We start from the raw sequence: 23,520 nt of genomic DNA, 5'->3' as shown, positions 1-23,520 counted from the left end.
GTAACGTACTACAGGTGCAGCCGCTGTAACGAGCGCGCGTTATCTCTGACGTCGGCGGCTAGAGAGAAGGGGGGCCCCCGAACACCTTGGGGAACGATTACATTCGGCGATTCATTCTGGCACGCCGCGTCAAGTACACACGCACAAACGGGGGTGTCAATTGAACCGGATGAAACAGTTTAACATCTTTTAAAGACGGCAAGCGATTCAATTTATTTTCCGCTGCCCCTGCACGTAACATAATCGCACTTCGCTCACGCCGCGTCGTTGCGCCCGAAGTCTCCTCTTCCTTTTTTATTTTCTTTTTTTTTTTTTTTTTTGCGCTCGCTCGACGGTTCTCCATGTTCGCCGATAGCGTACACAGCGTGCCGATAAGAATACACCTAGCAAATTAACAATTGAACGATCTCGTGTAACAATCGACGCGATTTTTATTTGATTATTTGATTATCAAGTCTTATTAAGATCGATTTGGTTTGACACATGTGTTTCTTTTAATTCCAGAATCGAACGGACGACCTGAGCTCGGAGGTAGGCTGCGGCGTAAGATGCAAAATCGATCAGGTAAGAAAGTTTTATTATTCGCATTGAATGTTTGGGTATATACGCAATTGACTCCCTTTTGGAATTCCGTGCGAAGCCTCCTCGCTCGCACGCTCGCTGTCCACCGCGTGGGGTAATGTGTCTTTTTTTTATTTTTAATATACGCGTGACAAAGGGAATAATCGTATAAGGTTGAATGAAAGATATCGGGAACGGCGCTTCTTCTTGGCTTGTTTAAAAGGGATTGGTCCGTCCTCACTTTGGTGAGAAAGCATGCGATATGTAACTAAGTCCGGGGTGATAATCCAGGCAGTCCTGGCCGGGATGGTGCGATACGCGCGAATGACCGGTGCGGACGTTGGAGACGAAAACGAAGGGACGTCGGTCCCTCGTTTACAATGAAAGTACTTCCGCTGGTGTCCCAGGGGGCCTTGCCGCTCCTAACTCGGCGGCGGCGGAGATGGCGAACGGCAAATAAAAAAAAAAAAAGGCTACGCGCCGTCGATGAATGGGACCAACGTGCGTACGCACGCAGCGCGTTGCGCGCGTACGGATGAAAGAATGGCCCGGCCGCTCTCTCTTTTTCTCTCTTGTTCTCCGGTACGGCTTCGTGCTTTTAAATTGGATCGCGTACAAGTGCGACCGATGGCGGATGTCGCCAAATTACCGTGCGACTCCGGATTCACTCTCTCTCGCGCCTCGTCCGTTTCGCTGTTCTCTCCGGCTCTCTCTCTTTCGTTCTCTCGATTCCTTTCCGCCCGAAACGGAAGTGCGAACGAGAGAAAACGGGGAAACCGGGAGAGTAACTGGGAGTTTGCCGCGCGCGTTGTATTTCTGGCTTCTATCGCGCGCGACGGGATAAATAAGCGGGTCTGACCCTTTGTTAGCATTTGCTTTTGCAATTTGTTAAAATGCAGCTGAAAGAATTTAGATTTCGTTTTCCTTTATCGTCAGGTCAGTATTTCGGGGGGGTAAAAAAAAAAAAAATGCACATTCCAGCGGGAGTGAAATATCGAGAGGACTTTTAGGGGACCGGAAGGATATCCAGTAACGCGTGTCTCCAGGACGGGGAACGAGCGGGGTAATTAACTCCATAAAGAGAGGATAGACAGGATTCTGGCGTGCCTAATTGTCGTGTCTCCGAAAAAAAAGGGAGGAAAAAAAAAAAAGAACAGTCATCAATAAACCGGGCAACATTTGTACCGCTCGGATATCGCGCGTGGCCAGGCGTTCGTTGCACGCATTGCGGAACGGGGCCTGGAAAGCGAATTACTGCGCGAATTGCGCTTAAAACAATTTCCTCCCTCGGCTCGTTTCACGGTTCGTAAGTCGCCAGTAACGCGTATGAGTAACGGATTGGGGCAACGTAGGTGGAGGAAGACGCTTCGCGATCCTAGCTAGACATTTACGCGCTTCAGCGCGAACCCACTTTCAAACTTCGTCTACCACATTTTTTTTTTTCCGAAGAAGGAAGTAATTTTGTATAAAAATTATTTTTTTTTACCGACTTATAATTTTTTTTTTTATCCTTTAATTTATATCGGGTTTCTTTTAATTTCCGTAGATTATAATATAAATATTCTATTTCTTTTTTTTTTTGTTTTGGTATTAAAAAAAAAAGTAAGACTATTACTGTTAATCTACTTTCAGAAATCCACATCCGCGTAATTAATTTATCTACTTAATCGATATATGGAGTATATACCGCGTGTTTGTCACCGTGTTCGCCGTTCGTTCTACAAACATCGACGAATTGACTTTACGTCTCTTCCGGTAATTTCACAGGTCGATAACGACGAATTAATACCGCTGGAATTTCTTTTGTTCGACGCCCTCGCATTTTTATTATTATTTCTTTTTTTTTTCCTTTTCGGTTTACTCTTGGATATTAATGTAGCCTTGCATCCCCTGCGTTTGGCTCCGGAAATATTCGATGACTACTTCCGATCTCCCTGCGGAGTGGTTTATAATTAATAAATTGCAGTCGTCGCTCAAAATAAAATATACAAAGTACTTCTTACGGTTAACAATAAAAAGCAACGTACGTATTAAATTAAATTGAACTAAATCTATGACTAACAAAAATGTCAAGAACTGAAATGGTTCTAACATTTCGTATTTTCGTGAGTACCATGAAAAACGTAAACCACAAACGAAACGATAAACACTTGCTTCCGTATATGATACCCCAAGAAACCAGACGGTCGAGTATGTTTGTCTGACAACGTAGTAAAGTGGAGGACCACCGACTGTGAAGTATCCATACAAATGTCTCTGCTTAATAGTAGATACCGCCAGAAGCCACTTTGGCTGGAAAATTGCTGTTAGAAATGTAAAGATTGCTAAATGCTACCTATCACTACAACGAAACGACTTCTACGAATTAATAGACAGAGATAACTTTAATTTATTATGTTCCGGAATTTTTTTTTTAAATCACTATTTAAAAACATCGTTAAGTCACTTCAAAGATATTAAGAAAAAAAAATGCACAAAATTCTAAATAAAGTATGAACAAAGGCAAAATAATAATCTATAAAAACAGTATATCGTTACATCTATTAACGAAAGATTTGACATCTGTAATCAGTTGCATGTGAATTAACAGCTCGTTATAAAGACATTACTTGAAGGAAACGGTTCGAGGCGCCGCGTTCGTTACCTTTTTTTTTTCCCTCTCGGCTCGACTACGGTTGCAGAACCAGGCTGAAAGTAAATGGGGTTAAAGCAAAACGAGGAGAGGACAGATAGATGCTCGTCCGTAGTAGGACGAGGATCTACAATCTACAGGGAGATCGTGGAGGGAGGGCCCAGCTGGGGGCATAATACCCGGTGAGGATTTAATGAGGAAGTGAGAAATTAGCGGCCGTTGCGCCGAGCCGCTTGGCTCAACCATTTTCTACTGTCTGATAGTTTTGTCAACCCCTATTGTGGATAGCTAGATCGTTTAAAAAACTCATGTTTGATGAGGCACGTCGAATTAAAGTGCCCAGATGCTCGTTATAACGAATTAAACCTCGGGATCCGTACATCCTCTGCTACGCAGAAGACCGATGCTTGACGCTAGCGTTTCTCTTTTTAACGTAAATCGATAGGAATCTGCTAAAAATAAGTTGTAAAATTAATCGAAATCATCAAAAAGGGCAAAGAGTTGTACGACGATGTCACTACGGTCATAAATTAGATAAACCATTAATCAACAGCTTTTTAGCGTGTGTACTAGCACGATAAGGGAATGTAAATAAAATAAAACGGGTTACATTTTGCGATCGTTTCTTAACAAGGCCGTAAAGTGAATTTTTGGCCGGCTATATACGGAGACATTTGCATTTGATTCAAATGTTTAATATATTAATTATTTAGCATTTGACTAAATAGATGTTTTATTAAATAAATTTAATTTTTATTCGAATTATTCTTGGACATTAAAATGCCGCAGATAACTATCATATTTACAATTTCTTTTTAGTCATTTGAGAACTGTATGAATAATTATCCTTAGGTGCAGGTATATCGTTAACATAATTCTGTAATAAATAAAAAACAATTTTAATTCAGGCAGCAAATTAACTAACGAGTGCGATTTAAAATGTGGCACTCGTGGCCGATGATTAAACATTTACTAGAAATGTCGTAGAGCTCCAGCATTAAATGATTATATTAATAACGTTTATCTGGTGCTGGAGGTTCCTTTCCTTCCACGGACTTTTCATACCAGTTGACCTATGTGATACCCTCGAACACCATCATACGCGCACGCGTTGTTATGAGCATATAATGCGACGAACGTCTAAAGAGTTCGTCCACAGTTCATGTTAAAAACTTTTGTAATACAAATCCAAAGCCAGTACTCGAAGCCTAACTTACGTCGTATGGAATAAAACCATAATCAAGAATATTAACAAAGACTAAACACGAGCTTGTTATTAAAGAGCTCTTCACCCATGTTATCATTGAAATTTTTTTTACCGCCCGGATTATTTATCTTAGACTTTCAACGTTAAACGTAAATAATTAAACATTCTTCCTTTAATGTTTGATCGAAAGTGCAGTAGTTCCAATATATTTAATTAGAGAAATAATTATAATTTTATCGAGGGAATTAATAAACATCTCACTCGTACGTGTTTTGACAGAAAATACATGTGACGTAAAACAGCAAACAAAAATATCAGTTGAGAAATATCAATGTCGTATCTGAGACAGAGATTTTTTTTCTTTTTTCTTTTTATTTCAATTTTGTTGTGCAATTATTGCATTTGTCTCAAAAATGTTTTACAATTGAGCAAAGCGTTCAACACAAATTAATTCGTAATTAAGTTTCAATTAATTTTAATAATACGATTATATTAATAATAAAAATGTGTCACGGGTTGTTCAAGGAAATTAGGTTTCTCGCACGACGCAATTTGCTTATTATTCTACAATGCTGTGTGCAGTATTATTTATATGCGGCGCCTCGCGAACTGAACAGAGTCGATCAGTCTGTCAATTGCTAAATAGCACCTCTTGTATCCGGGCATTAAAATAGATCTTCCACTACATATTACAAAATTACACTTATTTATTATTATAGCTAATAAGATTACGATAATCAAATTAAAAAAAAATATATATATATATATTAGAAAGAGATATTTATTCATAAAAAATATTATTTTATTTAAAATCTTTATTACAAACGTTACAAAATTGAATCATAATCTTAATGTACAAGTTCAAGAAAAATGACAGCGACGATCGAAATGTTCCAAACGTTTACAGATTTATCGAGGTCCGCACTCGAAGCACTCGAAGCAAGTAGACCCTGTATATTTATACTTTCAGTTACATTCGAATGGATTTTCTCTAATGTTTGCTTTAAAGACTCAATGATACGTCTTCATTCGTCATGTTGCGAAAGAACAAATTCAAAGCAACATTAAAATCTTGATTAATATCCATTCGTTTACTTTTGTATAGATTAATCATATTCAAAATTGAATAACGCTAACTTGAGTATAGATATTAAATTAATGCACAGAGAAACGTGTATGTATATTGATGTGTTGGCGATAATGATAAGCAATCGTATATGTCTGATGTCAATTAAATTGCGATTAGACTTCCATCGAAGTGCATCGGAAAACGGTGAAACAAACAACGTGCATTGAAGCACCGGAGACTGTGCCGCACGCGTCCTCGACTACGTCTGCCTTGTTGTCGACGACAAATGCCCACATCCTCTCGTGCAGAAAGTTAATGCGTTAAACTTTAGTTCGCAAATCCATGCTTGACATGGTACCACGCAACGAGTGTTCTTATGAACGTAGGCGTTACTTGAGACACGTGCCACGCAGACCGAGATCGCGGACGCGTCCACGAAAAATTACGGTTTCGCCACGTAGTGGCACGACGAGTTATGTCACTTCTCTCCGGATAACGTGACCCATTGTTCAGCCACTTCCGGAGTTGTATTTTAGCGAATTGTAGAACGTTTGACGACCTTCGGCGGAAGAATGTACACCGGACAAATCAATTTTCAACAAAGTCCAGCGTACGTACACGATGAGTTTTCATTGTTTGCCCAGGATACGAAACGTCTGAACAAAGTAGCTAATGTGTTCAGATAAATATTGCGCCGGCGAAACATTTTAGCTATTAAACTAATGCCAATGTAAAAAAAATAAGTGAACTTTTGCGGTAACTTATATTTGAAACATTGTCGAAGGAAATTATATAAAAGTTTTGTGCGATAGATTTGTCTAATTAAATGTCGCGATATAATTATTAATTATACAGTTATCGGTTTTAAATTTATTATGTTCTGAAAGACAATCGTCTTTAAAATAAAAGACTTATGAAGATAAAGTTTGCTTGCGTACAGTTTGAAGTACTTATCTTACTTATATTTTAAGATATTTTATCTGTGCATATTATCTGAGATATAATTAACAAAGTCTATTTATACGAGAACTATAGCGTCGTTTGAGAAATTTAAATTACATTTAAAGCATAAAAAAAATCTATGAACGTAACGCAGGTAATTTATGTTTTATTGAAAGGAATATTAAATAAACTGTGCTCTCAACATTTATGGTCCAGAATTTCGTACGAGATTCGGAAAAAGTAAATTCACTCCTTTTACGAATACGTTAAATTAGAATATCTCTATTGTCGCTTTCTTATCTTTATACTTATTGTTGCAGTGTACGAAAGGCTGCGAAGCATGGGAACAAGCGCTCGACACAAGCTGCCAGGCTGTTTGCGTTAGTATCGCTGCCATTTTTATTTTTATGACATTTATTATCAGAGAAACTTACGTAAAGCCGTATTATGGTCGTAACGTAGTTTTTTGCATGGCCGTTTTACGTAATATTTTCCGAATTTTAAAGAGATAATCGCTTAATGTTAGTCCGATGTGTGTTCGCAGAATGGAACGCAAGAATTGTTACCACCGAAAGAATTGTACTGCGTTTTGGGCTGCCACGACGCGTTAAATCGCTACTTCCAGCAGCTCAAAGGTAACTATGTGTAATAGATAATATAATATATATCTAAAATTTAATTAATGAATATATATATGTATGTAAAACACATTGCACGTTATTTTTATATGTTTAAAAAATTTAATTGACTAGGTATCGTTATGATAAGCTATATTGTAATTAATTTAAATACGGATTTAAATAAGGTACTTAAAATTATTCTCATACATAATATAATAATCTTCTCGTCAATTTTAATATATCTTTTACGTTGCATTATCTAAAAATTCGCAAATTCCTGAGTGTAGTGATCAACAGAGGAAACCTCGAGCGGGATTTCTTCGTAAAGATCGAAATTGCTTGTATCTCCGTCGTTACCGCAATGAGGAAGAAAGCTAGGCTGTACCTTTTGATTATAAATTTCGATCCAATCGATAGATTGAAACCAGCAATGTTTCTTGATATCCATACTACCCTCCTTCAAATTGCCGCATCTTCTGGTTAGGTCCACTTGTAGAATGTTCTTCAGTATGTCTTTTAATTCCTCGCTAAAGTGATGCGCGAACTTGTACTTACCTGCAACAATCTTTTCGTAAATTTTCATTGGATTGTATGCAAAAAAGGGCGAATAACCCGCATTCATCTCGTAAATTAAAACTCCGAAACTCCACCAGTCGACAGCGTTGCTGTAGCCCTTTGATAAAATAATTTCTGGTGCAAGATATTCCGGAGTGCCGCACAATGTCCAAGTGCGATTTTCTATCTTCTTGCAAAAACCAAAATCGGTCATCCTGATATAGCCATTGTTTTCTATTAGGATGTTCTCCGGCTTCAGGTCGCGATAGATCAGACTGCAATGATGCAGATATTCTAAAGCTAAAGCTACTTGAGCAGCGTAAAATCTCGCCAATGATTCATCAAATCTTCCCATACGCCTGAGATGAGTGAACATCTCTCCACCTTGCGCGAACGGTAACACCATGTATAAATACGAGTTATCCTTAAAACGGAAATTAAAATATAACTTATTTATGTATCTGCAAATTTAATTAGGGCTCTTTCAATACAAATTTATTAGAAATTTATTAGAAAATTTATTAGAAAGTTTTACTTGAATTTATAATCTTTACCTTGAAGTAAAATTTCATGAAAACTAAGAAAGGAAAGTCAATGCACTGTAGAATCCGTTTTTCGTTATGCGTATGATCTAATTGTTTCATCTTCACAAGCTGCGCTTTTTCAAGAATTTTCATAGCGTAGTACGTGGACGATGATTTGTGCCTGACAAGGATGACGCGACCGAAGGCACCGGTGCCGACAGTTCGGTAACGCTCGAAGTCGTCTAGCTGTCCATCGTCCTTCACTTTCGTCTTCCACTTTTCCATGAACGTCGCTTTCAAGCCATCAAGGATCTCATTGTACTCTTTGAACGTTCGTTCTCTCTCTGTGTCGACCATTCGCAGACGTATTTAACGCTTTACCTTTCAAATTAGAGGGTTAAAATGATATGACGGTGCTATTTTAAGATTGCTCTGCGTGACAACATGATCGTACATTGTTTCTTATAATGCCATTGCATCGTTGCTTTGTATTCATAATTATCTTAAAAAATTAAATTTAAACTTACAGAAAATTAATTTTTCTTCTCTCGTTGTGTGAATTTTTTTTTTATATTATACATCTCTTTTTTTTTTTTTTATTTTTTTTTTTAACAAACAGCGGAAATCGGCACTCCACCGGCGCCAGCGTTGGTCGCGGACTCGTTGACAGCGACGTCGCTCAGCCTCGAATGGAAAGGTGTAGACATAGACAAACGTGCTGGAGGCATCTCCTACTTGGTACAATGGAGATACGAGGAACTAGCTGAGACATGGCAATATTGTCGCAATCAATCATGGGGCGAGGGTGATCAGATACTCGTCGAAAACCTGCAACCATATACTAAGTACAGGGTATGTAACAATTAAGAAAAAAATCGTAAAAGAAATAATTAGATCAAATTGTAAACTAGAAGCGTAGTAACTGAGAAAAAAGTCATGAACGGAGTAAGTTTTTTTTTTTCTGCATTGTAGCACTTAAGTAAATTATTAATATTACCGTAACGCACAGTGTTCATTATCTTGAAGAGATTCCGCCAGCTCATGTTAATCTACGCTCGATGTAGACTTTAGGTGGAATGCTCACAAATTGAACTGTTTCTCCTTACGGATAATGAGTGCTCATGAAAGAACGCTGGCGTTTGCAGTTTCGCGTAGCGCTACTCCTGAAATCGTCGCAGCACAATCCGGAACCAATCGTCTCGGCGCCAAGCGTGGTAATATTAACGTACGCGGCCGGTCTACCGACATCAGCACCGGTAATTGTAAGAGCGGCGGCGGTAGACAGTTACCGCGTATCTGTGTCTTGGGAACCGGGCCCGTTCCCGAACGGGCCACTTTTGTCTTATGTCCTGCGTCTGCAAGGGGACGAACACTCCCAGCTTAAGGTACACGCCACGCCAGAGCTGTAAATAGTTTAAAGACTGACATTAATCTTACTAGCGTAACTACGTTTGGCATTCGTACGGATGCCTCGCGTCTATTTTCGTGCACATATGCACTTCCTCTTTTCTTTCAACTATCCACGTCGGCCGACATTTTTCGCGCGCTCGCAAGGCGCGTCGGCGTCGTCACGCTTTGGTGTATTGCCTAACTGTTGTTTACAGAAAAGTAATGTGCAACTGGTTCTGCAAGATAGATCCCCCGTTATCCCACTTGAAGAGAATTCGTTGGCCACGTTCTTAACGTATCTCAATCTTGAATCGTTAGCTCAAACGTAAATGAGCTTGTCGCTGCAACATTTAAAATTTAATTAATTTAATTCAATTAATATTTAACTTTTATTGTTACAAAATTAACTCAATCGGTGCCAATGAATTTTGACTTCTATTCGCTTTTTGTGTTGCATACTAATGCCTTTGCGGAAAATGCATGTTTCAAGCCACAAGTGCTATTCAGTGCGCGCATATTCAACGATAAAGTCTCTTTGATTATATTTAAAAAATATATTATTGCCGCGCAGATGTAATTTATTCCGCAAAATAAAGTAATTATTCAGTCAGAAAAATTGATGCATATCACAAAGTTAATTTCTATGTGAATATGAGCGCAATGATATCAAATTTTTTTTACATTAACTCCAATTATCTGCCGCTTTAATGATAATTACTTATCGCATCCTCATTAATTGTGCTACCCTCTAACATTAGTCCAACAACTTGCACGAACCAGATCATCTGCGAAAGTTTCTGGCATGGCGTTCTTTTACTTTCCCGTGCATTCTCTTTCCTTGCAAGGGATTCGATAGCATCTTCACGACCGGTGTACAGTACACGTTGTATTTTATTGGCAGGATATTCCAGTCTCCGAGAATACAGATCACTACATGTTCCAAAACCTCGAGCCTAATCAGAATTACTCTGTCAGCGTGACTATGAGAAATGGTGTCGGCGAAGGTCCGCCCGCAACTATCTACATTTCCACGACCCCAGAACCTATCGGTACGTTACGAGAAAGTGAATATATTTTTAACAAAAAGAGCTTATCGTACATAATAATTTTTTTTAATTTTTTTTTAAATTTTTTTTTACCAAAAAAAAAAAGACGGAATATAAACATCGCTTTCTAACCTTAAACGATAAGATGCAGTTACTTACGTGTTTTTCAAACTTATATTTTTACTTCGTCTATCTCGAGGATATAAGACGCAAGCTGTCGATTTTCGGTCCTTTGTAAATTACGTGCATATGAAACTTTATGCTCAGACGTGACCAACAAAATTAATTTCAGTCAAGGACACTCAGCAACCAATTCTCATCCTCGGTGGTGAACACGTAGTAATGAAGCAAGGTGCCGACATGTTGGACGAGCCTAGTGTCGTTTACGCGACTGACAGTATGATACGCGGAGTAGCTATACACGTAGCGTCCGCTCAATTATTCGTTTCCACTTCGATGGGTTACGTATACCGGACTTCAACCGTCGAGCGTACCGCACCAAAAGCCATTTTAAGCCCCGGCGGAGTGAACTTCAAGCCCTTGAGCCTTTCCGTCGACTGGCTAAATCTTCACCTCTACGTTCTTGGAGAAGTAAAGCACGCAACAACGGTGTGGCAGATTGCCAGATGCAACCTGGACGGCAAGAGTTTGACAGTGGCCATGGCTGGGTTTTTAACGCGACCCTCGCATATAGAAGTTGATCCTTACAACGGATATCTCTTCTGGGTCACTAAAGCAGGACTGTTCAGATTGGATCTGGCTGATATCAGCAACGGTGTTAAACACGAGGTACTGATTATTTTCACAATTATTTCCTACCGATGCTTTGTAAAAATAAAATCGTAATGCAGTGTAATAGATGCGGCGTCTCGCGTAAGAGAGGCTCGATAGTACGCCGCGCTTATACTCGGCGCGAGGCACTGCCGTGCCTCTTGATTTTAATTAATTTTTATTTTAATTTTGAAACAAAGAATAAATATATTTTTCTCTCTTTTTTTTTTAGGTTCAACCATATTTAATTCTCGAAGATGCTAATTTGGGTGCCTTTACAGTAGATCATACAAACTTTCGATTGCTTGTTCCTCATCATACTCAAAATACAGTGATATCTGTATCGTTGGATGGTCGAGAAGTTGTTAATCTTCGACCTAATACACAGAAACCAAAATTCAACAATGTCGTTTCCTTGGCCATGGCAAATGGGTTATTCTATTGGACTAACGGCGAAGAAGTTCTTACCGAAGGCTATCATGCTGGTCAAAATAGATATTTCCACAATTCTTATCCTGACAAGTAATACTTTTTTCATATAAGATTTCGTAAAAAGTTCTTTAGAAAGACTTAATTAAAAATTTTTACATTTAATTACGAAATTAAGACATTAATTGTGCTCGATAAAATCTAATAAATTAAAAATTTTTATTTCAGATCCGATACCTCTTTTGTAAGTGTTACCGTATTGATGAATGCAAGTCAGCCAGTTCCAGTACCGGTAAATCCACCGACAGGCGTGCAAGCTGTTCTTGGAGCGGAAAGGGCAAAGGTTTCCTGGCAAGCTCCTCATTTATTAGGCGGCCAAGGAAAAGGCGCTTGGCAAAACTGGTCGTATGAGCTTGAAATCAAGGACGAATCGACCGGCGAAACCATTCATCAGAAAGGTATCGCCGGATCGTCTCACACTGTTCATAATTTACGTGAAAGATCCGAATATTCAATCAAAGCCGCGGCTTACACAAGCGCTGGCAGAGGACCGTGGTCCACAGAGTTTCGAGGCCGAACTTTAAGGTAACATTTATATTTAAATAATATTAAATTACTTTTTTTTAATTTTTTTATTAAAACTCTGTGTGTAAGATTTATATTTAAAAAGTATTAATTTACTTTGTGTCAATTATTAATTAAATTAAATTTTTAGAAATGGATCACACGCATCTATTTTATGGTCGTCGAATGAAGGAATTTTGCGGAGCGACGTAACTGGTGAAAACATAGATACGCTTGTTAATAAGGCGACTCTAAAAGACTCTGAGAACGAATTCCATATCGTCGATGTTAGTTGGTACAAAGATGTACTGTACATAGTGGGAAATAATTCTGCGCTGTATCGTTATAACGTTAGTAGTCATCAAAAAACGAGGCTGAATATACATTCGGTTGGAAGCGTCGCCGTGGACTGGATCTCGAAAAAATTATATTGGGCAAATCCAAAACAACAGATTGTAAATATATATTATATATAATTTAATTTTTGACATTTTGACAAAACATTTTGAATGTTATAACATTTTTGTTTGTAAAATAAAATTTTTTTATTTTTTTAGTATTTTAATATTTTAATATTTTGATGTACAGATAACAAGAGCAAATTTAAACGGGTCTCAGCAAGAGCCGATGTCTATCTTAGCAATTGTAAAGGAGCTCATGATCGATTCTCTTGAAGCATACTTATACTGGTCCACTGGTCACGCTGTGGAAGTCGCGCGATTGAATGGTCAAGACAGGAGATACTATCATCTAGATGAAATTTTTAATGGCAAGCAAGTGATGGGATTAACTCTCGATACTGAAAATAGATATGTTTATTGGATTGTTCGAAGTTACGAAAGTGGATCCATTGTTTATCGAGCACCAACGTCTGAAAGAATTCCAATGAGTCAAAAAATTATTCCAGAAAAGGTTGATTCATAAGTTCAATTAATTTTGATGTGCATTAGTGACATTTATATTAATTATTTGTCAATAATAAATTAAAAATAACAATTGAACATAATAAAAAAAAGAATAATTAATAATTAAGATAATAATATGAATAATAAAAATTTTAAGGTCTCTGCTTTGCAACATCCAAATATGCAAGGACCTCTGTGCTATTTTTCCGAGCATCTCCTGTGGCTGCAGGACGACAGGAATGCAGTGATCGGTGATCTCTCTGGTCAGAACACCGCTGTGATCAATGGGATTACTTTATCCGGCTTATACATGGTAGCTGTTATGGATCCTGCACTTCATCAGTACCCGAAAAATCTGACGTCGGAAACCGTGGTGGTTTTACCGAACGCAGTCGACCTCGATAGCATAAGAGTCGAAGGCACCTGGAGGAATTTTAACATATCATGGGATCCTGTGAAGAACATCAACTACGGCACGGTTTTTTACGAAGTCAAATTCGCAGATTATATTAATACAAATTCAAATCCGGAAATTACGATCGAAACAACGATGCCTTACAACAATTCAGATCAAATTCTACCGTATTCCGTTTTGGAAGTCACTGTAAAGGCATTTACTTATTGGGAAACGGCGCATCACTCTCGAAAAATTCTCCGATCTCCACAAAGCGAGCCGACCCAGCCGACATCTCCCAGAGCATTTGTAGAGTTCTACAAAAAAGCTTTAAACAAAGATGTGGATATTTTTGTGATATTTAGGTAACAAATTTAGAATTATATCTATATATGTGTATTAAATTTATATACATGTTTTGCACGTATATGTAATTTCTTTCGCAGATGGGATCAACCTCAATTTACAAATGGAATAATTCAAGGATACACGGTTCAATGTTGGTATATTGAGAACCGGAGGGAAATAACAATCTGCGACGACTTCGGCATCCCAGCTACAGTGCTGGAATTTACCGTGCACAATTTAAGGCCCAACACGACCTATTTCTTCAAAGTACGAGCACATACTAAGATCGGCGCCGGTCTTTACACGGATCCAATTAGTATATCGACCGCGTTCGAGAACCCAGTACCGGAATTATTGGTCGCTACGGCAGATGCTGTGAGAATATCCGATTTAGATAAAGAGATTAATTACACACTCACGAGACACATCGCGACGGAGGTTAATTACTTAACAACTGAAAATAAAATTTATTGGATCAGCGAGATGCGAGAACTAGTGACATCGGGCATGAATGGAGCTGATGCGACGAAAATACTTGCTTTAAATAATACCGCGCACAGCCTTTGCATCGACTGGGTGGCCAGAAATCTGTACTGGGTGGAACATGAATATAGCAAAGACGAACCGTGGAAAATCAGTAGTAGTTACATTATGAGATTGGATTTAACACTGTGGTACGCAGGCACTGTAAAATATGACAATATTTTAAGGAGAGGAGGACGTATTCTGATTTTAGATATGCTACCGTCTCTAGGGTATGTAAAAACATATAATTATTAAATAACAATTTTTACGATATTTTTAACATAATCAAATTTTTTTTTCAGATCGTTATATTGGATTGAAATGAACGAGGGAGGTACAATAATGCAGTCGGATCTCGAAGGCAAAAACGTGCAATATTTTTTTAGAAACAATGGTAGCACATGTACCTGTCCACAACGACCTCCATTAATATCTACTTTAACAATTGACAAAACTAATATCGAAGAACCAATGATGTATTGGATATCATCAGACGGGTATTTAAACGTGGCTGATATTTACGGTTGCTCGTGCAACGTCATTTTAAAAACAAGCTTTAAAGCAGCGACTCTTACGTTTCTCACGGTCGATAAAATAAACGTTTATTGGTCCAACGAAACAAAGGACCAAATTTACTTTGTAAAAAAGGAACATTTCTTAGGAGTAGACAAGAAAAATTCATCGAAACTGGAAGTGAAAAGCTTCTACCTGCCTTACGTACGCCGAATCAGGGCTCTCGGTAAATCTTTACAACCCTATCCTACCGCGAAATGCCTGATACCTCGCCAAATGAGTTACAGTGTCAAGAGAGTGAGCGAAACGGCGAACAGTATTGTCGTTAGTCTCCCCGAGCCAAATCTTGAGCGCGGATGTCAAAAATATAGTTTACCCACTACGCTGTATACCATCCATGTGTCTCACTGCTCGAAGAACGATCTCGGTGAATGCGAGGAAACGAAGGTTCAGACGTACGAGAAGCGTTATGAGATTCAAGATTTAAAACCATATACGGAATACAAGCTGAAGCTGGCACTGAGCAACTTCTATGCCGATGCATCTTTTATGAGACTGGAATTCGGTACGGATGTGGTGCTGAAGACTAGTGCGGGCAAGCCTAGCATGCCACAGAACGTTACAGTTCAAGCTTTAACGCCGACAATAGCAGCAGTTTATTGGAAGCCACCAAAAACTCTTAACTCCGCCGTCGTGCATTATGAGGTGCATTGGAGATCGATTCTTTTGCAAAACGGCGTACGGCAAAAAGGTGAACAGTTGATTAAAGAGCCTGAACGCACGGTGGACGGTAGATTTTTCACTACACTGCAGCCATTGCTGCCAGGACAGGATTACTTAGTGTACGTGCGCGTGTATCCCGCTAATTTTAACGATTTTTATAACGAAAGCCTTAGCCAGCTTATTCGCATGTACTCGGAGCCGAATAATTTAACGATGGCTGGAGTCAGCGTGAACAGCATGATTATCACTTGGATTCCAAGCGTTAATTTGACTGTTAGTTACGTGTTGGAGTATAAAGATGTTGCAATGGATGAGTGGCAAATCGCGCGACACGTTGAGGTAAACAAGGATCGTGTGATGTATCGCATAGAAAATCTCGAGCCGCGCACTTTGTACAAGTTTCGCTTGAGGCTGAAATATCCCATATACAAAAAAGATTTTATCTGGCCATCTGATGGAAGATTCACATTCCAAACGCTCGGTAAGCAAACGGGCAAGCCATTATTTATTTTATAATTTTAAAAGCATATTTTAATATTATTTTAGAAATAAAACTAACGCGATAAAATTTTGAATAGGAATAAATATATTATAATAAAAAAAAATCTAACTTTAACTATGTTCTGTGCAACAAAGGTGACGTTCCAAGTGCTCCGGGGGTACCCACGGCGACGAGATTCCGAAATTCTGTCTATCAGCTGAATTGGGAACCCGCGCAAGCTCATGGCTCACAAATTACTTTATATCGACTGGAGGGCTTGGTCATCGATGACACGCACAAACAAGATGACGAAAGTAGCAAAAACGAGAAGTGGAATTTATATTATAATGGAACAGACAGTTACTGGATAATTCCTGGGGATATGGATAAGAAATATCAGTTTCGTGTGCAAGCCAAAAACGCTTACGGTTTCGGCGCTTGGAGTAAATCAAGCGCGATCGTTGACTTAACGGATTCTGCCGGAGGAATATTGCCTACACAACAGCATCTGCCGCTGATGCTGGGCGTCATCGCAGTCGTTATTTTCACAATGACAGCGTGCTTCTGTTATTTTTTCTACCGTAAGTACACTTAGTGCGATGCTTAAGCTTTCAATCGCAAATTAATTTTAATAAAATGACGTTTAAAAATTAATTTTGTTAATAATAATGTATGTTTAATTATGTTTCTATTATAATGCATAATATCAGAGAAATATATTATAACGTTATTTAACAGTATATCGACAACGGAAAGAAGACAAGAAGACAGTCTTACCTCCCATAGTGTCCGATGTCGAATTGGCGACTCTACGCGAGATTCCTCGCGGAAACTTTGTTCAATCTAACGCGCTTTACGCTTCGACGCTGCAAAATGATCCGGACGACTCTGCACTGCCTAAAATCAGACAAGAGCAAATTACGTTAGCTAAGTTTTTAGGCAGTGGCGCATTCGGAAAGGTGAGAGCTAATCCCGATAAAAAACTTTTATAATTTAGGGAAATTATTTTTTAAAAGTCATGTCATAAAAAAATAGAACCGGCACTATCAGTTCTTGTTAAACGTTATCAAAATATAGTAAATCTCAAAATAATTTTTAAACATTTCGCAGGTATTTCAAGGAAATGCTAAAGATTTAGAAGGATCAGGCATAACGCCTGTCGCTATAAAGATGTTACGAAAGGATGCTTCCGCCCAAGAAAAGACGGAATTTTTACAAGAAGCCAGACTTATGAGCCATTTTCGGCACAAACATGTGCTGAGGTTGCTGGGCGTCTGCTTGGATACAGATCCTCCATTACTCGTGCTGGAATTGATGGAGGCTGGTGATCTCTTGAGTTACTTGAGAGAGAGTCGGTCTTTGCAACCTGCAGACCCACACGCTCTACGTCTGCAGGACTTACTCGCCATGTGTGAGGACGTCGCGCGAGGCTGTCGCTATCTGGAAGAGTTGCATTTTGTGCACAGGGATCTCGCGTGTCGAAATTGTCTGGTGTCCGCGAGAGATCGCGAGAACCGCGTCGTGAAAATCGGAGATTTTGGTTTAGCCAGAGACATTTACAAAAATGATTATTATCGTAAGGTAATATTTATTCTCTTAAAAAAAAATGTTTAAATTGCTTTTTTTTAATAATACATGCTCGGTTTAAAAATTAATATATCTTAAACGTGTTAATTTACTGCTAAAATTTTAGGAAGGAGAAGGACTACTTCCTGTCCGCTGGATGGCACCGGAATCCTTAGTAGACGGAGTATTTACTTCGCAGAGCGACGTTTGGGCATTCGGAGTGCTAATGTGGGAAATTACATCGTTGGGCCAGCAGCCTTACCCCGCCAGAAACAATCTCGAAGTGTTGCATTACGTGCGTGCAGGTGGCAGGTTGCCAAAACCTCTAAATTGTCCACCGACATTACACCAGTTGATGCTGCGTTGCTGGAGCCCAGCGGATGCCAGGCCAAGTTTCAAAATTTGTCTCGAAAGCATCGTCGTTCTAAGAGGGCATATTGAGGATGCCGTGTTAAGCCCTGTGCACGCAGGGCATTATTTGGCACGGAGAGGTAAATTAATATTAAATCTTTACTTGCGCGCATTATCACTTTGCATGGAGCGCGGAATATCTGCAAATCCATGGAATGTTAATTAAAATTATGCATTTTTTTTATTCTGCATTATGTAAAACGATATATTCGCAAATCATTTATTCGATTACGCGCGTAACGTGGCTATTAAAAATTTACACATAATATGTCATTTACATACAATATATAGATTGTGAGAAATAATTCTTCGAAAAACACGTATTCAGAGTTTTCACAAAATGAGGAAAACTGCGATAAGTTTCTCTTCCTTTGTAAATTACGAATGTTTGAAAATGAAGAAATCCTTCGCGAATTGTTAGATAATAAAGATTTATTCTTCGATTAATTTTGCATTTTCCGAGTCGCGAGAAACAAGCATGTATCTCATACATTCATAACTCAACATTGTCAAATCATATTCCGATTTTATCGCGAAATTTCTTCATCCTCAAAATGTACTGGAATATTACCTTGTCTGCTTGAATACATATTGATCATTGCATGGCTCGTGCTTGCAGGCGTGTCTAACATGGCTTACTTTGCTGACGAGAATCAGAATCATAATAATTCAGGTAGGTCTTCTTAACAAACATCATCCACTACTCTATCATCCTACTTCAAGAGATGCGACACCTCCACTTTTCATTGAGCGTATTTTTACAATCATTATAATTAACCCGCGCGCAACGCAACTCGCAATTTCTTTCTTACGTATTAAAAATAATGAAACAAATATATAGAAAAATGTATAACGTGCTGTAATCTTTTTTTTCGTCATAAAAAAAATACGTTCTTTTTAGAGTTTCACGATAAGTGAATAAAATTTAATTACATTGTTATAAGTTATTATTACTTTATACAGGAAACTCTTGGAAATCCAGTAGTTCTGAGGGAAGCCGAGACATGCAGCCCTTTCTGCAAAACTCGAGCAACGCCATGGTGGGGCCTCAATCGGGCGAAACTCCAAAGTATCTAGAATTATTAGCAGATAACGAAGACATCGTCCTAAGGGAGAATCCTGCGAACGGTTACGAAGTACCTCGCTCGATCCACATCTCGGATCAGAATCTAACGAATATAAGCAGAACTAGTTGCGCAAATAATGATCGTAAAAGCAGCTTGCCTACAGAGACTATGGAGGATCGTAAAGAGTGTTCGACGGAGGAACGGAAGCAATTCGACAGGAAGTTGTACAAGAGATCGTCGATCGCCAGTCTAAACTTGCCAGATAGAAAGGGTACGTCGATTTCAGGAATGCCGGAAAAATGCAACACTTTAGACAGTACGAAGTCAATAAATTCGATTACGAAAACGACCCTTCTTCCCAAAAGGGAATCCTTTTCGTCCTTAAACGGCCAGCGGAAGTACAAAACCAGTTTAAGCGAACGGAGAGACTCCGAGGCAAGCATCGAGAATAGAAGCTGCAGTTCACACAGCCTTGCGCCTTCCACGCGTCCCAGTTCGTCTCTGATTAGTTCGCAAACGGTTTTACCGTGCCTAAAGAGTAACAGCACTGTCTCGAATGGCCCAAACGGGGAAGTGCCCTCAAGTGAAAACGCGGTGACAAAGAGTACGTTGCCGAAGGTGCAAAGGACTCACTCAAATTTACAGAACGGTAAGGCAAATATACCGCTCGTGATAAATAGCGCGCTGCTAAATCTATTACGACAGACGCCCGTCGAAGACGGCAGCAATATCGTTACATATACGAATATAAATGCGGACGCTGTCAGAGTGAATGGATCGTGAGTCGTCAAGTTCTGGTAAAGGTAAAAATTAATAACGTTTTACATAAGAATAGACGAAACTCGCACGAATTACATTTGAGCTTTGAATGACGTGAATCGAAGCAACTTTAAATACTTCAATATTTATAAATTATGATGTTAGATTTTTACATGACACATACTATTTTTGATGCAACTTTTTTAAAGCGATTTCTGTTCTTTTCCGAGAGCTATTCAATCCAGTTTGCCTTCTAGACGGAATCAAAATTATTCGGGACAGTCGCTACACGATTTTGCTCAAATTTGTTTTTTGTTTTATTTTAATGCGGTGCCTTAATACATTGAACTCTGCTTATTACTATAAATGCCCAAGTATTTCATACGTGAAGAAGAGGAATACGCGCGTACAGCGGAGTTAAGAATAGCTTTAAACTGCCATTTTAATGTACATACGTGAACTTTTATACTCAAAAATTTGTGACACAGGTATGGCAGATTGTTTCGAGACGTAAATTTTATTTTAATAATAATCGTGAAATTGTTATTTAATGTAGAAATAATATGTTGATAGAGTGATGAGAAATGTGAAATATATATATATATAGTATATATATATACATACATATATAGTTTAATTTTTAATTTTAATTTTAAATAAATATTTATTGAATAAAATCTGTGAAATTTTTCACTGTTCATTGTACAAATTTCATGCTTGACAATAATTAGTAAATACTAAATCAATATGAGAAATTGTTAAGTTTTCTGTGTAGTTTTAAGAAAGTATATGTATAATTGTATTGAAAAGATAAACTTTAGAATGTAAAATCTGTGAAGTTTATGTCAATGGACTGACTACTTGAAATTTGTATTTTCAAGTATCTGAAAAGAAAATAAATTGTGAATCAGTGAATGTTATAATAATTGTAAATAATATAATTGCAATATACAGGAGATGTGTAATTACTTTTAATCTACAAATTACATATATAATATACTTTACACCTTATTAATGGCATAAAAAATGTTAATATGCCACGGAAAATGTGCAAAAAAAAAAAAAAAATAAAACAATCCATTTACAATGATTAACTTTTAGATTTGTGAAATATATTTTAGAGGATCACAAATTTTCGTAAATTTATTTGCGTATGTATACTATTATATATATTATGCATCTTAAACAGTTTTAAGAATTCAAAAAATTATTAATGAAACTTTGTATCTACACATATACTTGGCTTTCCTCTTCATAATGGCCTTATTTCTCTTGATTTTCACAGATTGATATCCGCATCAGTCTTTGTATATAAATTTTATTAGATACATTTGCACATTAGAAATCCTGAAATTAAAAATATACATTTTTTAAAGTTAAATTTCAGAAATAAATAGTGGCAGTGATAAATGTAATACAATATGAAGTGTCATTACCTAAGTTGTGTTTGTAAAAGGTACATCATCATCAAAGGAATCATCTTTACTGTTTTCATGCAACAGAACATATTCTCTAGTGCTAAAGCCAAACTGTACCACATCCTTTTCTAACAATTCATGATACTTTCTTGGTTCTAATTTTACATTATTTACAAAAGTACCATTTGCAGACTCTAAGTCAATAATATACGGCCGTATTCTTCTACCCTCAGTACCATTTTCTTTTTGGTAAGAGACTAAACGATATTGCAGAGCAGCATGCTGTTTAGAGCATGAGGGATGATCCAGAGGTATATCAGCTATTTTTCGATCTCTGCCCATAAGATATGCTGATTGTCGATGTATGTACAATGTAGGCAAGGCTTTTTCGCCTTTGAAAGGATATAGTCTCCATCGGCGTTTAGGTTTTTTGGCATCCTGTGGCTCAGAGTACTTTATGACTATACCATTGACAGTGTTTGTGTCTTCTGTTAATTTTCCTGATAGTTCAAAGTTGGGCTTCTCCTTCTCCTTTTGCTTTTCTTCTTTGACACTCGGTTTTCCCCAATCTGGAGAAGGTTCCCTCCTCATTCTCGAGTCATCTGGGCTCCGTTTCTGTTTGTGTTGATCGGCACGTCGTCTGCCGAAGTCCTCTCTTCTGTCTCTACTTCTACTCCGCTCGTTGCGATCTCGATGCCTGGGATAATTATTCTCCCGCCTTACCGGCGACCTGTCGTACTTCCTTTTTTCATTCTGTTTTTCGTCGTCCCTCCTGAAGTGATCGCGCCGACCGCTTCTGTGATCTCTGTCTCCGCTTTTCTGCGATCGTTCCCTGTGCACGTCATCGCTTCTGTCACGCCTGTTTTCTCTGTTAATTTTATGAGGATCGCGTCGCTCCACGCGATTCGACCGCCAGTTTGACATATTTTTCCGTGTTCACTAGCGAATTGAGTTAATTAAATCCCGAAATCAGGAGCAATATCGTCGACCAACGATCTAACCTGACTTACTTGGTTAGAGTAATCACAACGAAATTGTAACGAGCCACGATGTTGCACATGCGTAATAACCGTGCGACGAGATCAATGGCGTGTAAAACATTCCCTCGCTACTGCGAATTATCGGCGGGACAATCTGTCGTATAATTTTACGTACCGCGAGTCGACATCACAATAAAGAACGGTGGAACTTTGCACGGTGAAACTCGTAAACCGCCATATCATTCCAACATTTGTTCGCGTTCGTGGCGCTCTCTGATTCCTCGGGAAATTTCCGCAGATTAAAAATTTAATTAAATCACTGTCCTTTCGGGAAATTAATTAACAAATATCATAAAAAAAAAAATTTTTTTTTAATTAATTTTATCATTAGTTATCCGTCACAGAATTTTCGTCAATTTAATAAATTTGCTATTGATTAATAGTATTCAAGATGTAAATAATTAAAAATAATTTTTTTTTTAGTTTGCCTTATTTCGCTTTAGTTTAAAGCAAATTTGTTTTATTTTATTTTATTTTCTTTATTAGTACTACTTGCCCGAATTATTCACTAATATCCCACTGGACGGTGGCGGCTCGTAACTAATTTGTACGAAACTAAGGTAAAAATTCTGTTACGCGATTGGTTCATATGGGCCTATCACTAGCAAGTGCTGTTCCCGCCAATTTGGTCTCAGCCATTATAAAAAAGGTGTGGTCAAAGAATTGGCGGGACGAGAGCACTCTCCGTGCCAGAGAGCCTAACATGGACGAGCCTCTGTATCTGGACGCGTGGAAGTCGCGATTCCGAGTTGGACTCCGCTCCGTGCCACCAACTTATTCCTTCTATACCTCTAATACTTCCCGAGGTTTTTCGGATACTCGACGTCGCGAAATTCCGAGATTCAGACTTGTCTCTTGTTCACTTTGAATTTCACGATTACATCTTCGGGTACGTGATTAATTTACCATTTTTATTTAATTGTAATCGACGATTAAATATTATTTATTTGATAGTTACCGTCATTTTTTTATGAGAAGAAAATAATAATCGAGAAATATTGGCGTCGAGGAAATCTGTTTCTTGCAGCTCATTGTCAGCTGATTGCGCGCTGTATCTCGTT

The 23,520-nt window shown here is 38.2% G+C and overlaps 3 protein-coding genes across 10 annotated transcripts in view; 1 reads left to right on the top strand and 2 right to left on the bottom strand.

The window, feature by feature from the left end:
• Sev (receptor protein-tyrosine kinase sevenless) overlaps positions 1-21,078 on the top strand; it is a 30,225-nt gene extending 9,147 nt beyond the window's left edge. The window contains exons 2-21 of one of the 7 annotated variants that reach the window (XM_070663756.1): positions 505-564; positions 6,732-6,791; positions 6,956-7,046; positions 8,730-8,962; positions 9,256-9,366; positions 10,401-10,548; positions 10,838-11,334; positions 11,549-11,838; positions 11,974-12,330; positions 12,461-12,764; positions 12,898-13,221; positions 13,372-13,973; positions 14,055-14,711; positions 14,784-16,198; positions 16,354-16,779; positions 16,937-17,157; positions 17,309-17,779; positions 17,892-18,255; positions 18,795-18,848; positions 19,139-21,078. In XM_070663756.1, coding sequence (XP_070519857.1) covers positions 505-564; positions 6,732-6,791; positions 6,956-7,046; positions 8,730-8,962; positions 9,256-9,366; positions 10,401-10,548; positions 10,838-11,334; positions 11,549-11,838; positions 11,974-12,330; positions 12,461-12,764; positions 12,898-13,221; positions 13,372-13,973; positions 14,055-14,711; positions 14,784-16,198; positions 16,354-16,779; positions 16,937-17,157; positions 17,309-17,779; positions 17,892-18,255; positions 18,795-18,848; positions 19,139-20,025 — 7,572 coding nt within the window. In that variant the 3' untranslated portion in view covers positions 20,026-21,078. Of the gene's footprint in view, positions 1-504; positions 565-6,731; positions 6,792-6,955; positions 7,047-8,729; positions 8,963-9,174; positions 9,496-10,400; positions 10,549-10,837; positions 11,335-11,548; positions 11,839-11,973; positions 12,331-12,460; positions 12,765-12,897; positions 13,222-13,371; positions 13,974-14,054; positions 14,712-14,783; positions 16,199-16,353; positions 16,780-16,936; positions 17,158-17,308; positions 17,780-17,891; positions 18,256-18,794; positions 18,849-19,138 lie in introns of those variants that run through there. The other 6 variants (XM_070663755.1, XM_070663753.1, XM_070663757.1 and 3 more) reach the window with 6 other exon arrangements.
• Positions 6,799-8,467, bottom strand: LOC139107016 (cAMP-dependent protein kinase catalytic subunit 1). Its single transcript, XM_070664224.1, has 2 exons — positions 8,141-8,467; positions 6,799-8,010 (listed from the first exon to the last, which is right to left on the bottom strand). The coding sequence occupies exons 1-2, from the start codon at positions 8,465-8,467 to the stop codon at positions 7,291-7,293; spliced, it is 1,047 nt and encodes a 348-aa protein (XP_070520325.1). The 3' UTR covers positions 6,799-7,290.
• Positions 20,753-22,616, bottom strand: LOC139106805 (smad nuclear interacting protein 1). 2 transcript variants are annotated; one of them, XR_011546425.1, is made up of 3 exons: positions 21,438-22,616; positions 21,233-21,348; positions 20,753-20,885 (listed from the first exon to the last, which is right to left on the bottom strand). XR_011546425.1 is itself a non-coding variant. In XM_070663784.1 (2 exons), exon 1 carries the CDS (start codon positions 22,341-22,343, stop codon positions 21,438-21,440), a length of 906 nt encoding a protein of 301 aa, XP_070519885.1. In that variant the 5' UTR covers positions 22,344-22,616; the 3' UTR covers positions 20,951-21,348. The 2 variants fall into 2 exon arrangements, 1 of the variants encoding a protein (XP_070519885.1); XM_070663784.1 differs by lacking the exon at positions 20,753-20,885 and having other exon boundaries at positions 20,951-21,348.
• Between the last annotated feature and the right edge of the window lie 904 nt (positions 22,617-23,520).

Source organism: Cardiocondyla obscurior, linkage group LG12 (genome assembly GCF_019399895.1).
Source record: "Cardiocondyla obscurior isolate alpha-2009 linkage group LG12, Cobs3.1, whole genome shotgun sequence".
Classification (NCBI taxonomy): domain Eukaryota; kingdom Metazoa; phylum Arthropoda; class Insecta; order Hymenoptera; family Formicidae; genus Cardiocondyla; species Cardiocondyla obscurior.
The sequence above is the reverse complement of the archived record's forward strand: the minus strand, read 5'-3'. Positions and strand labels throughout refer to the sequence as shown.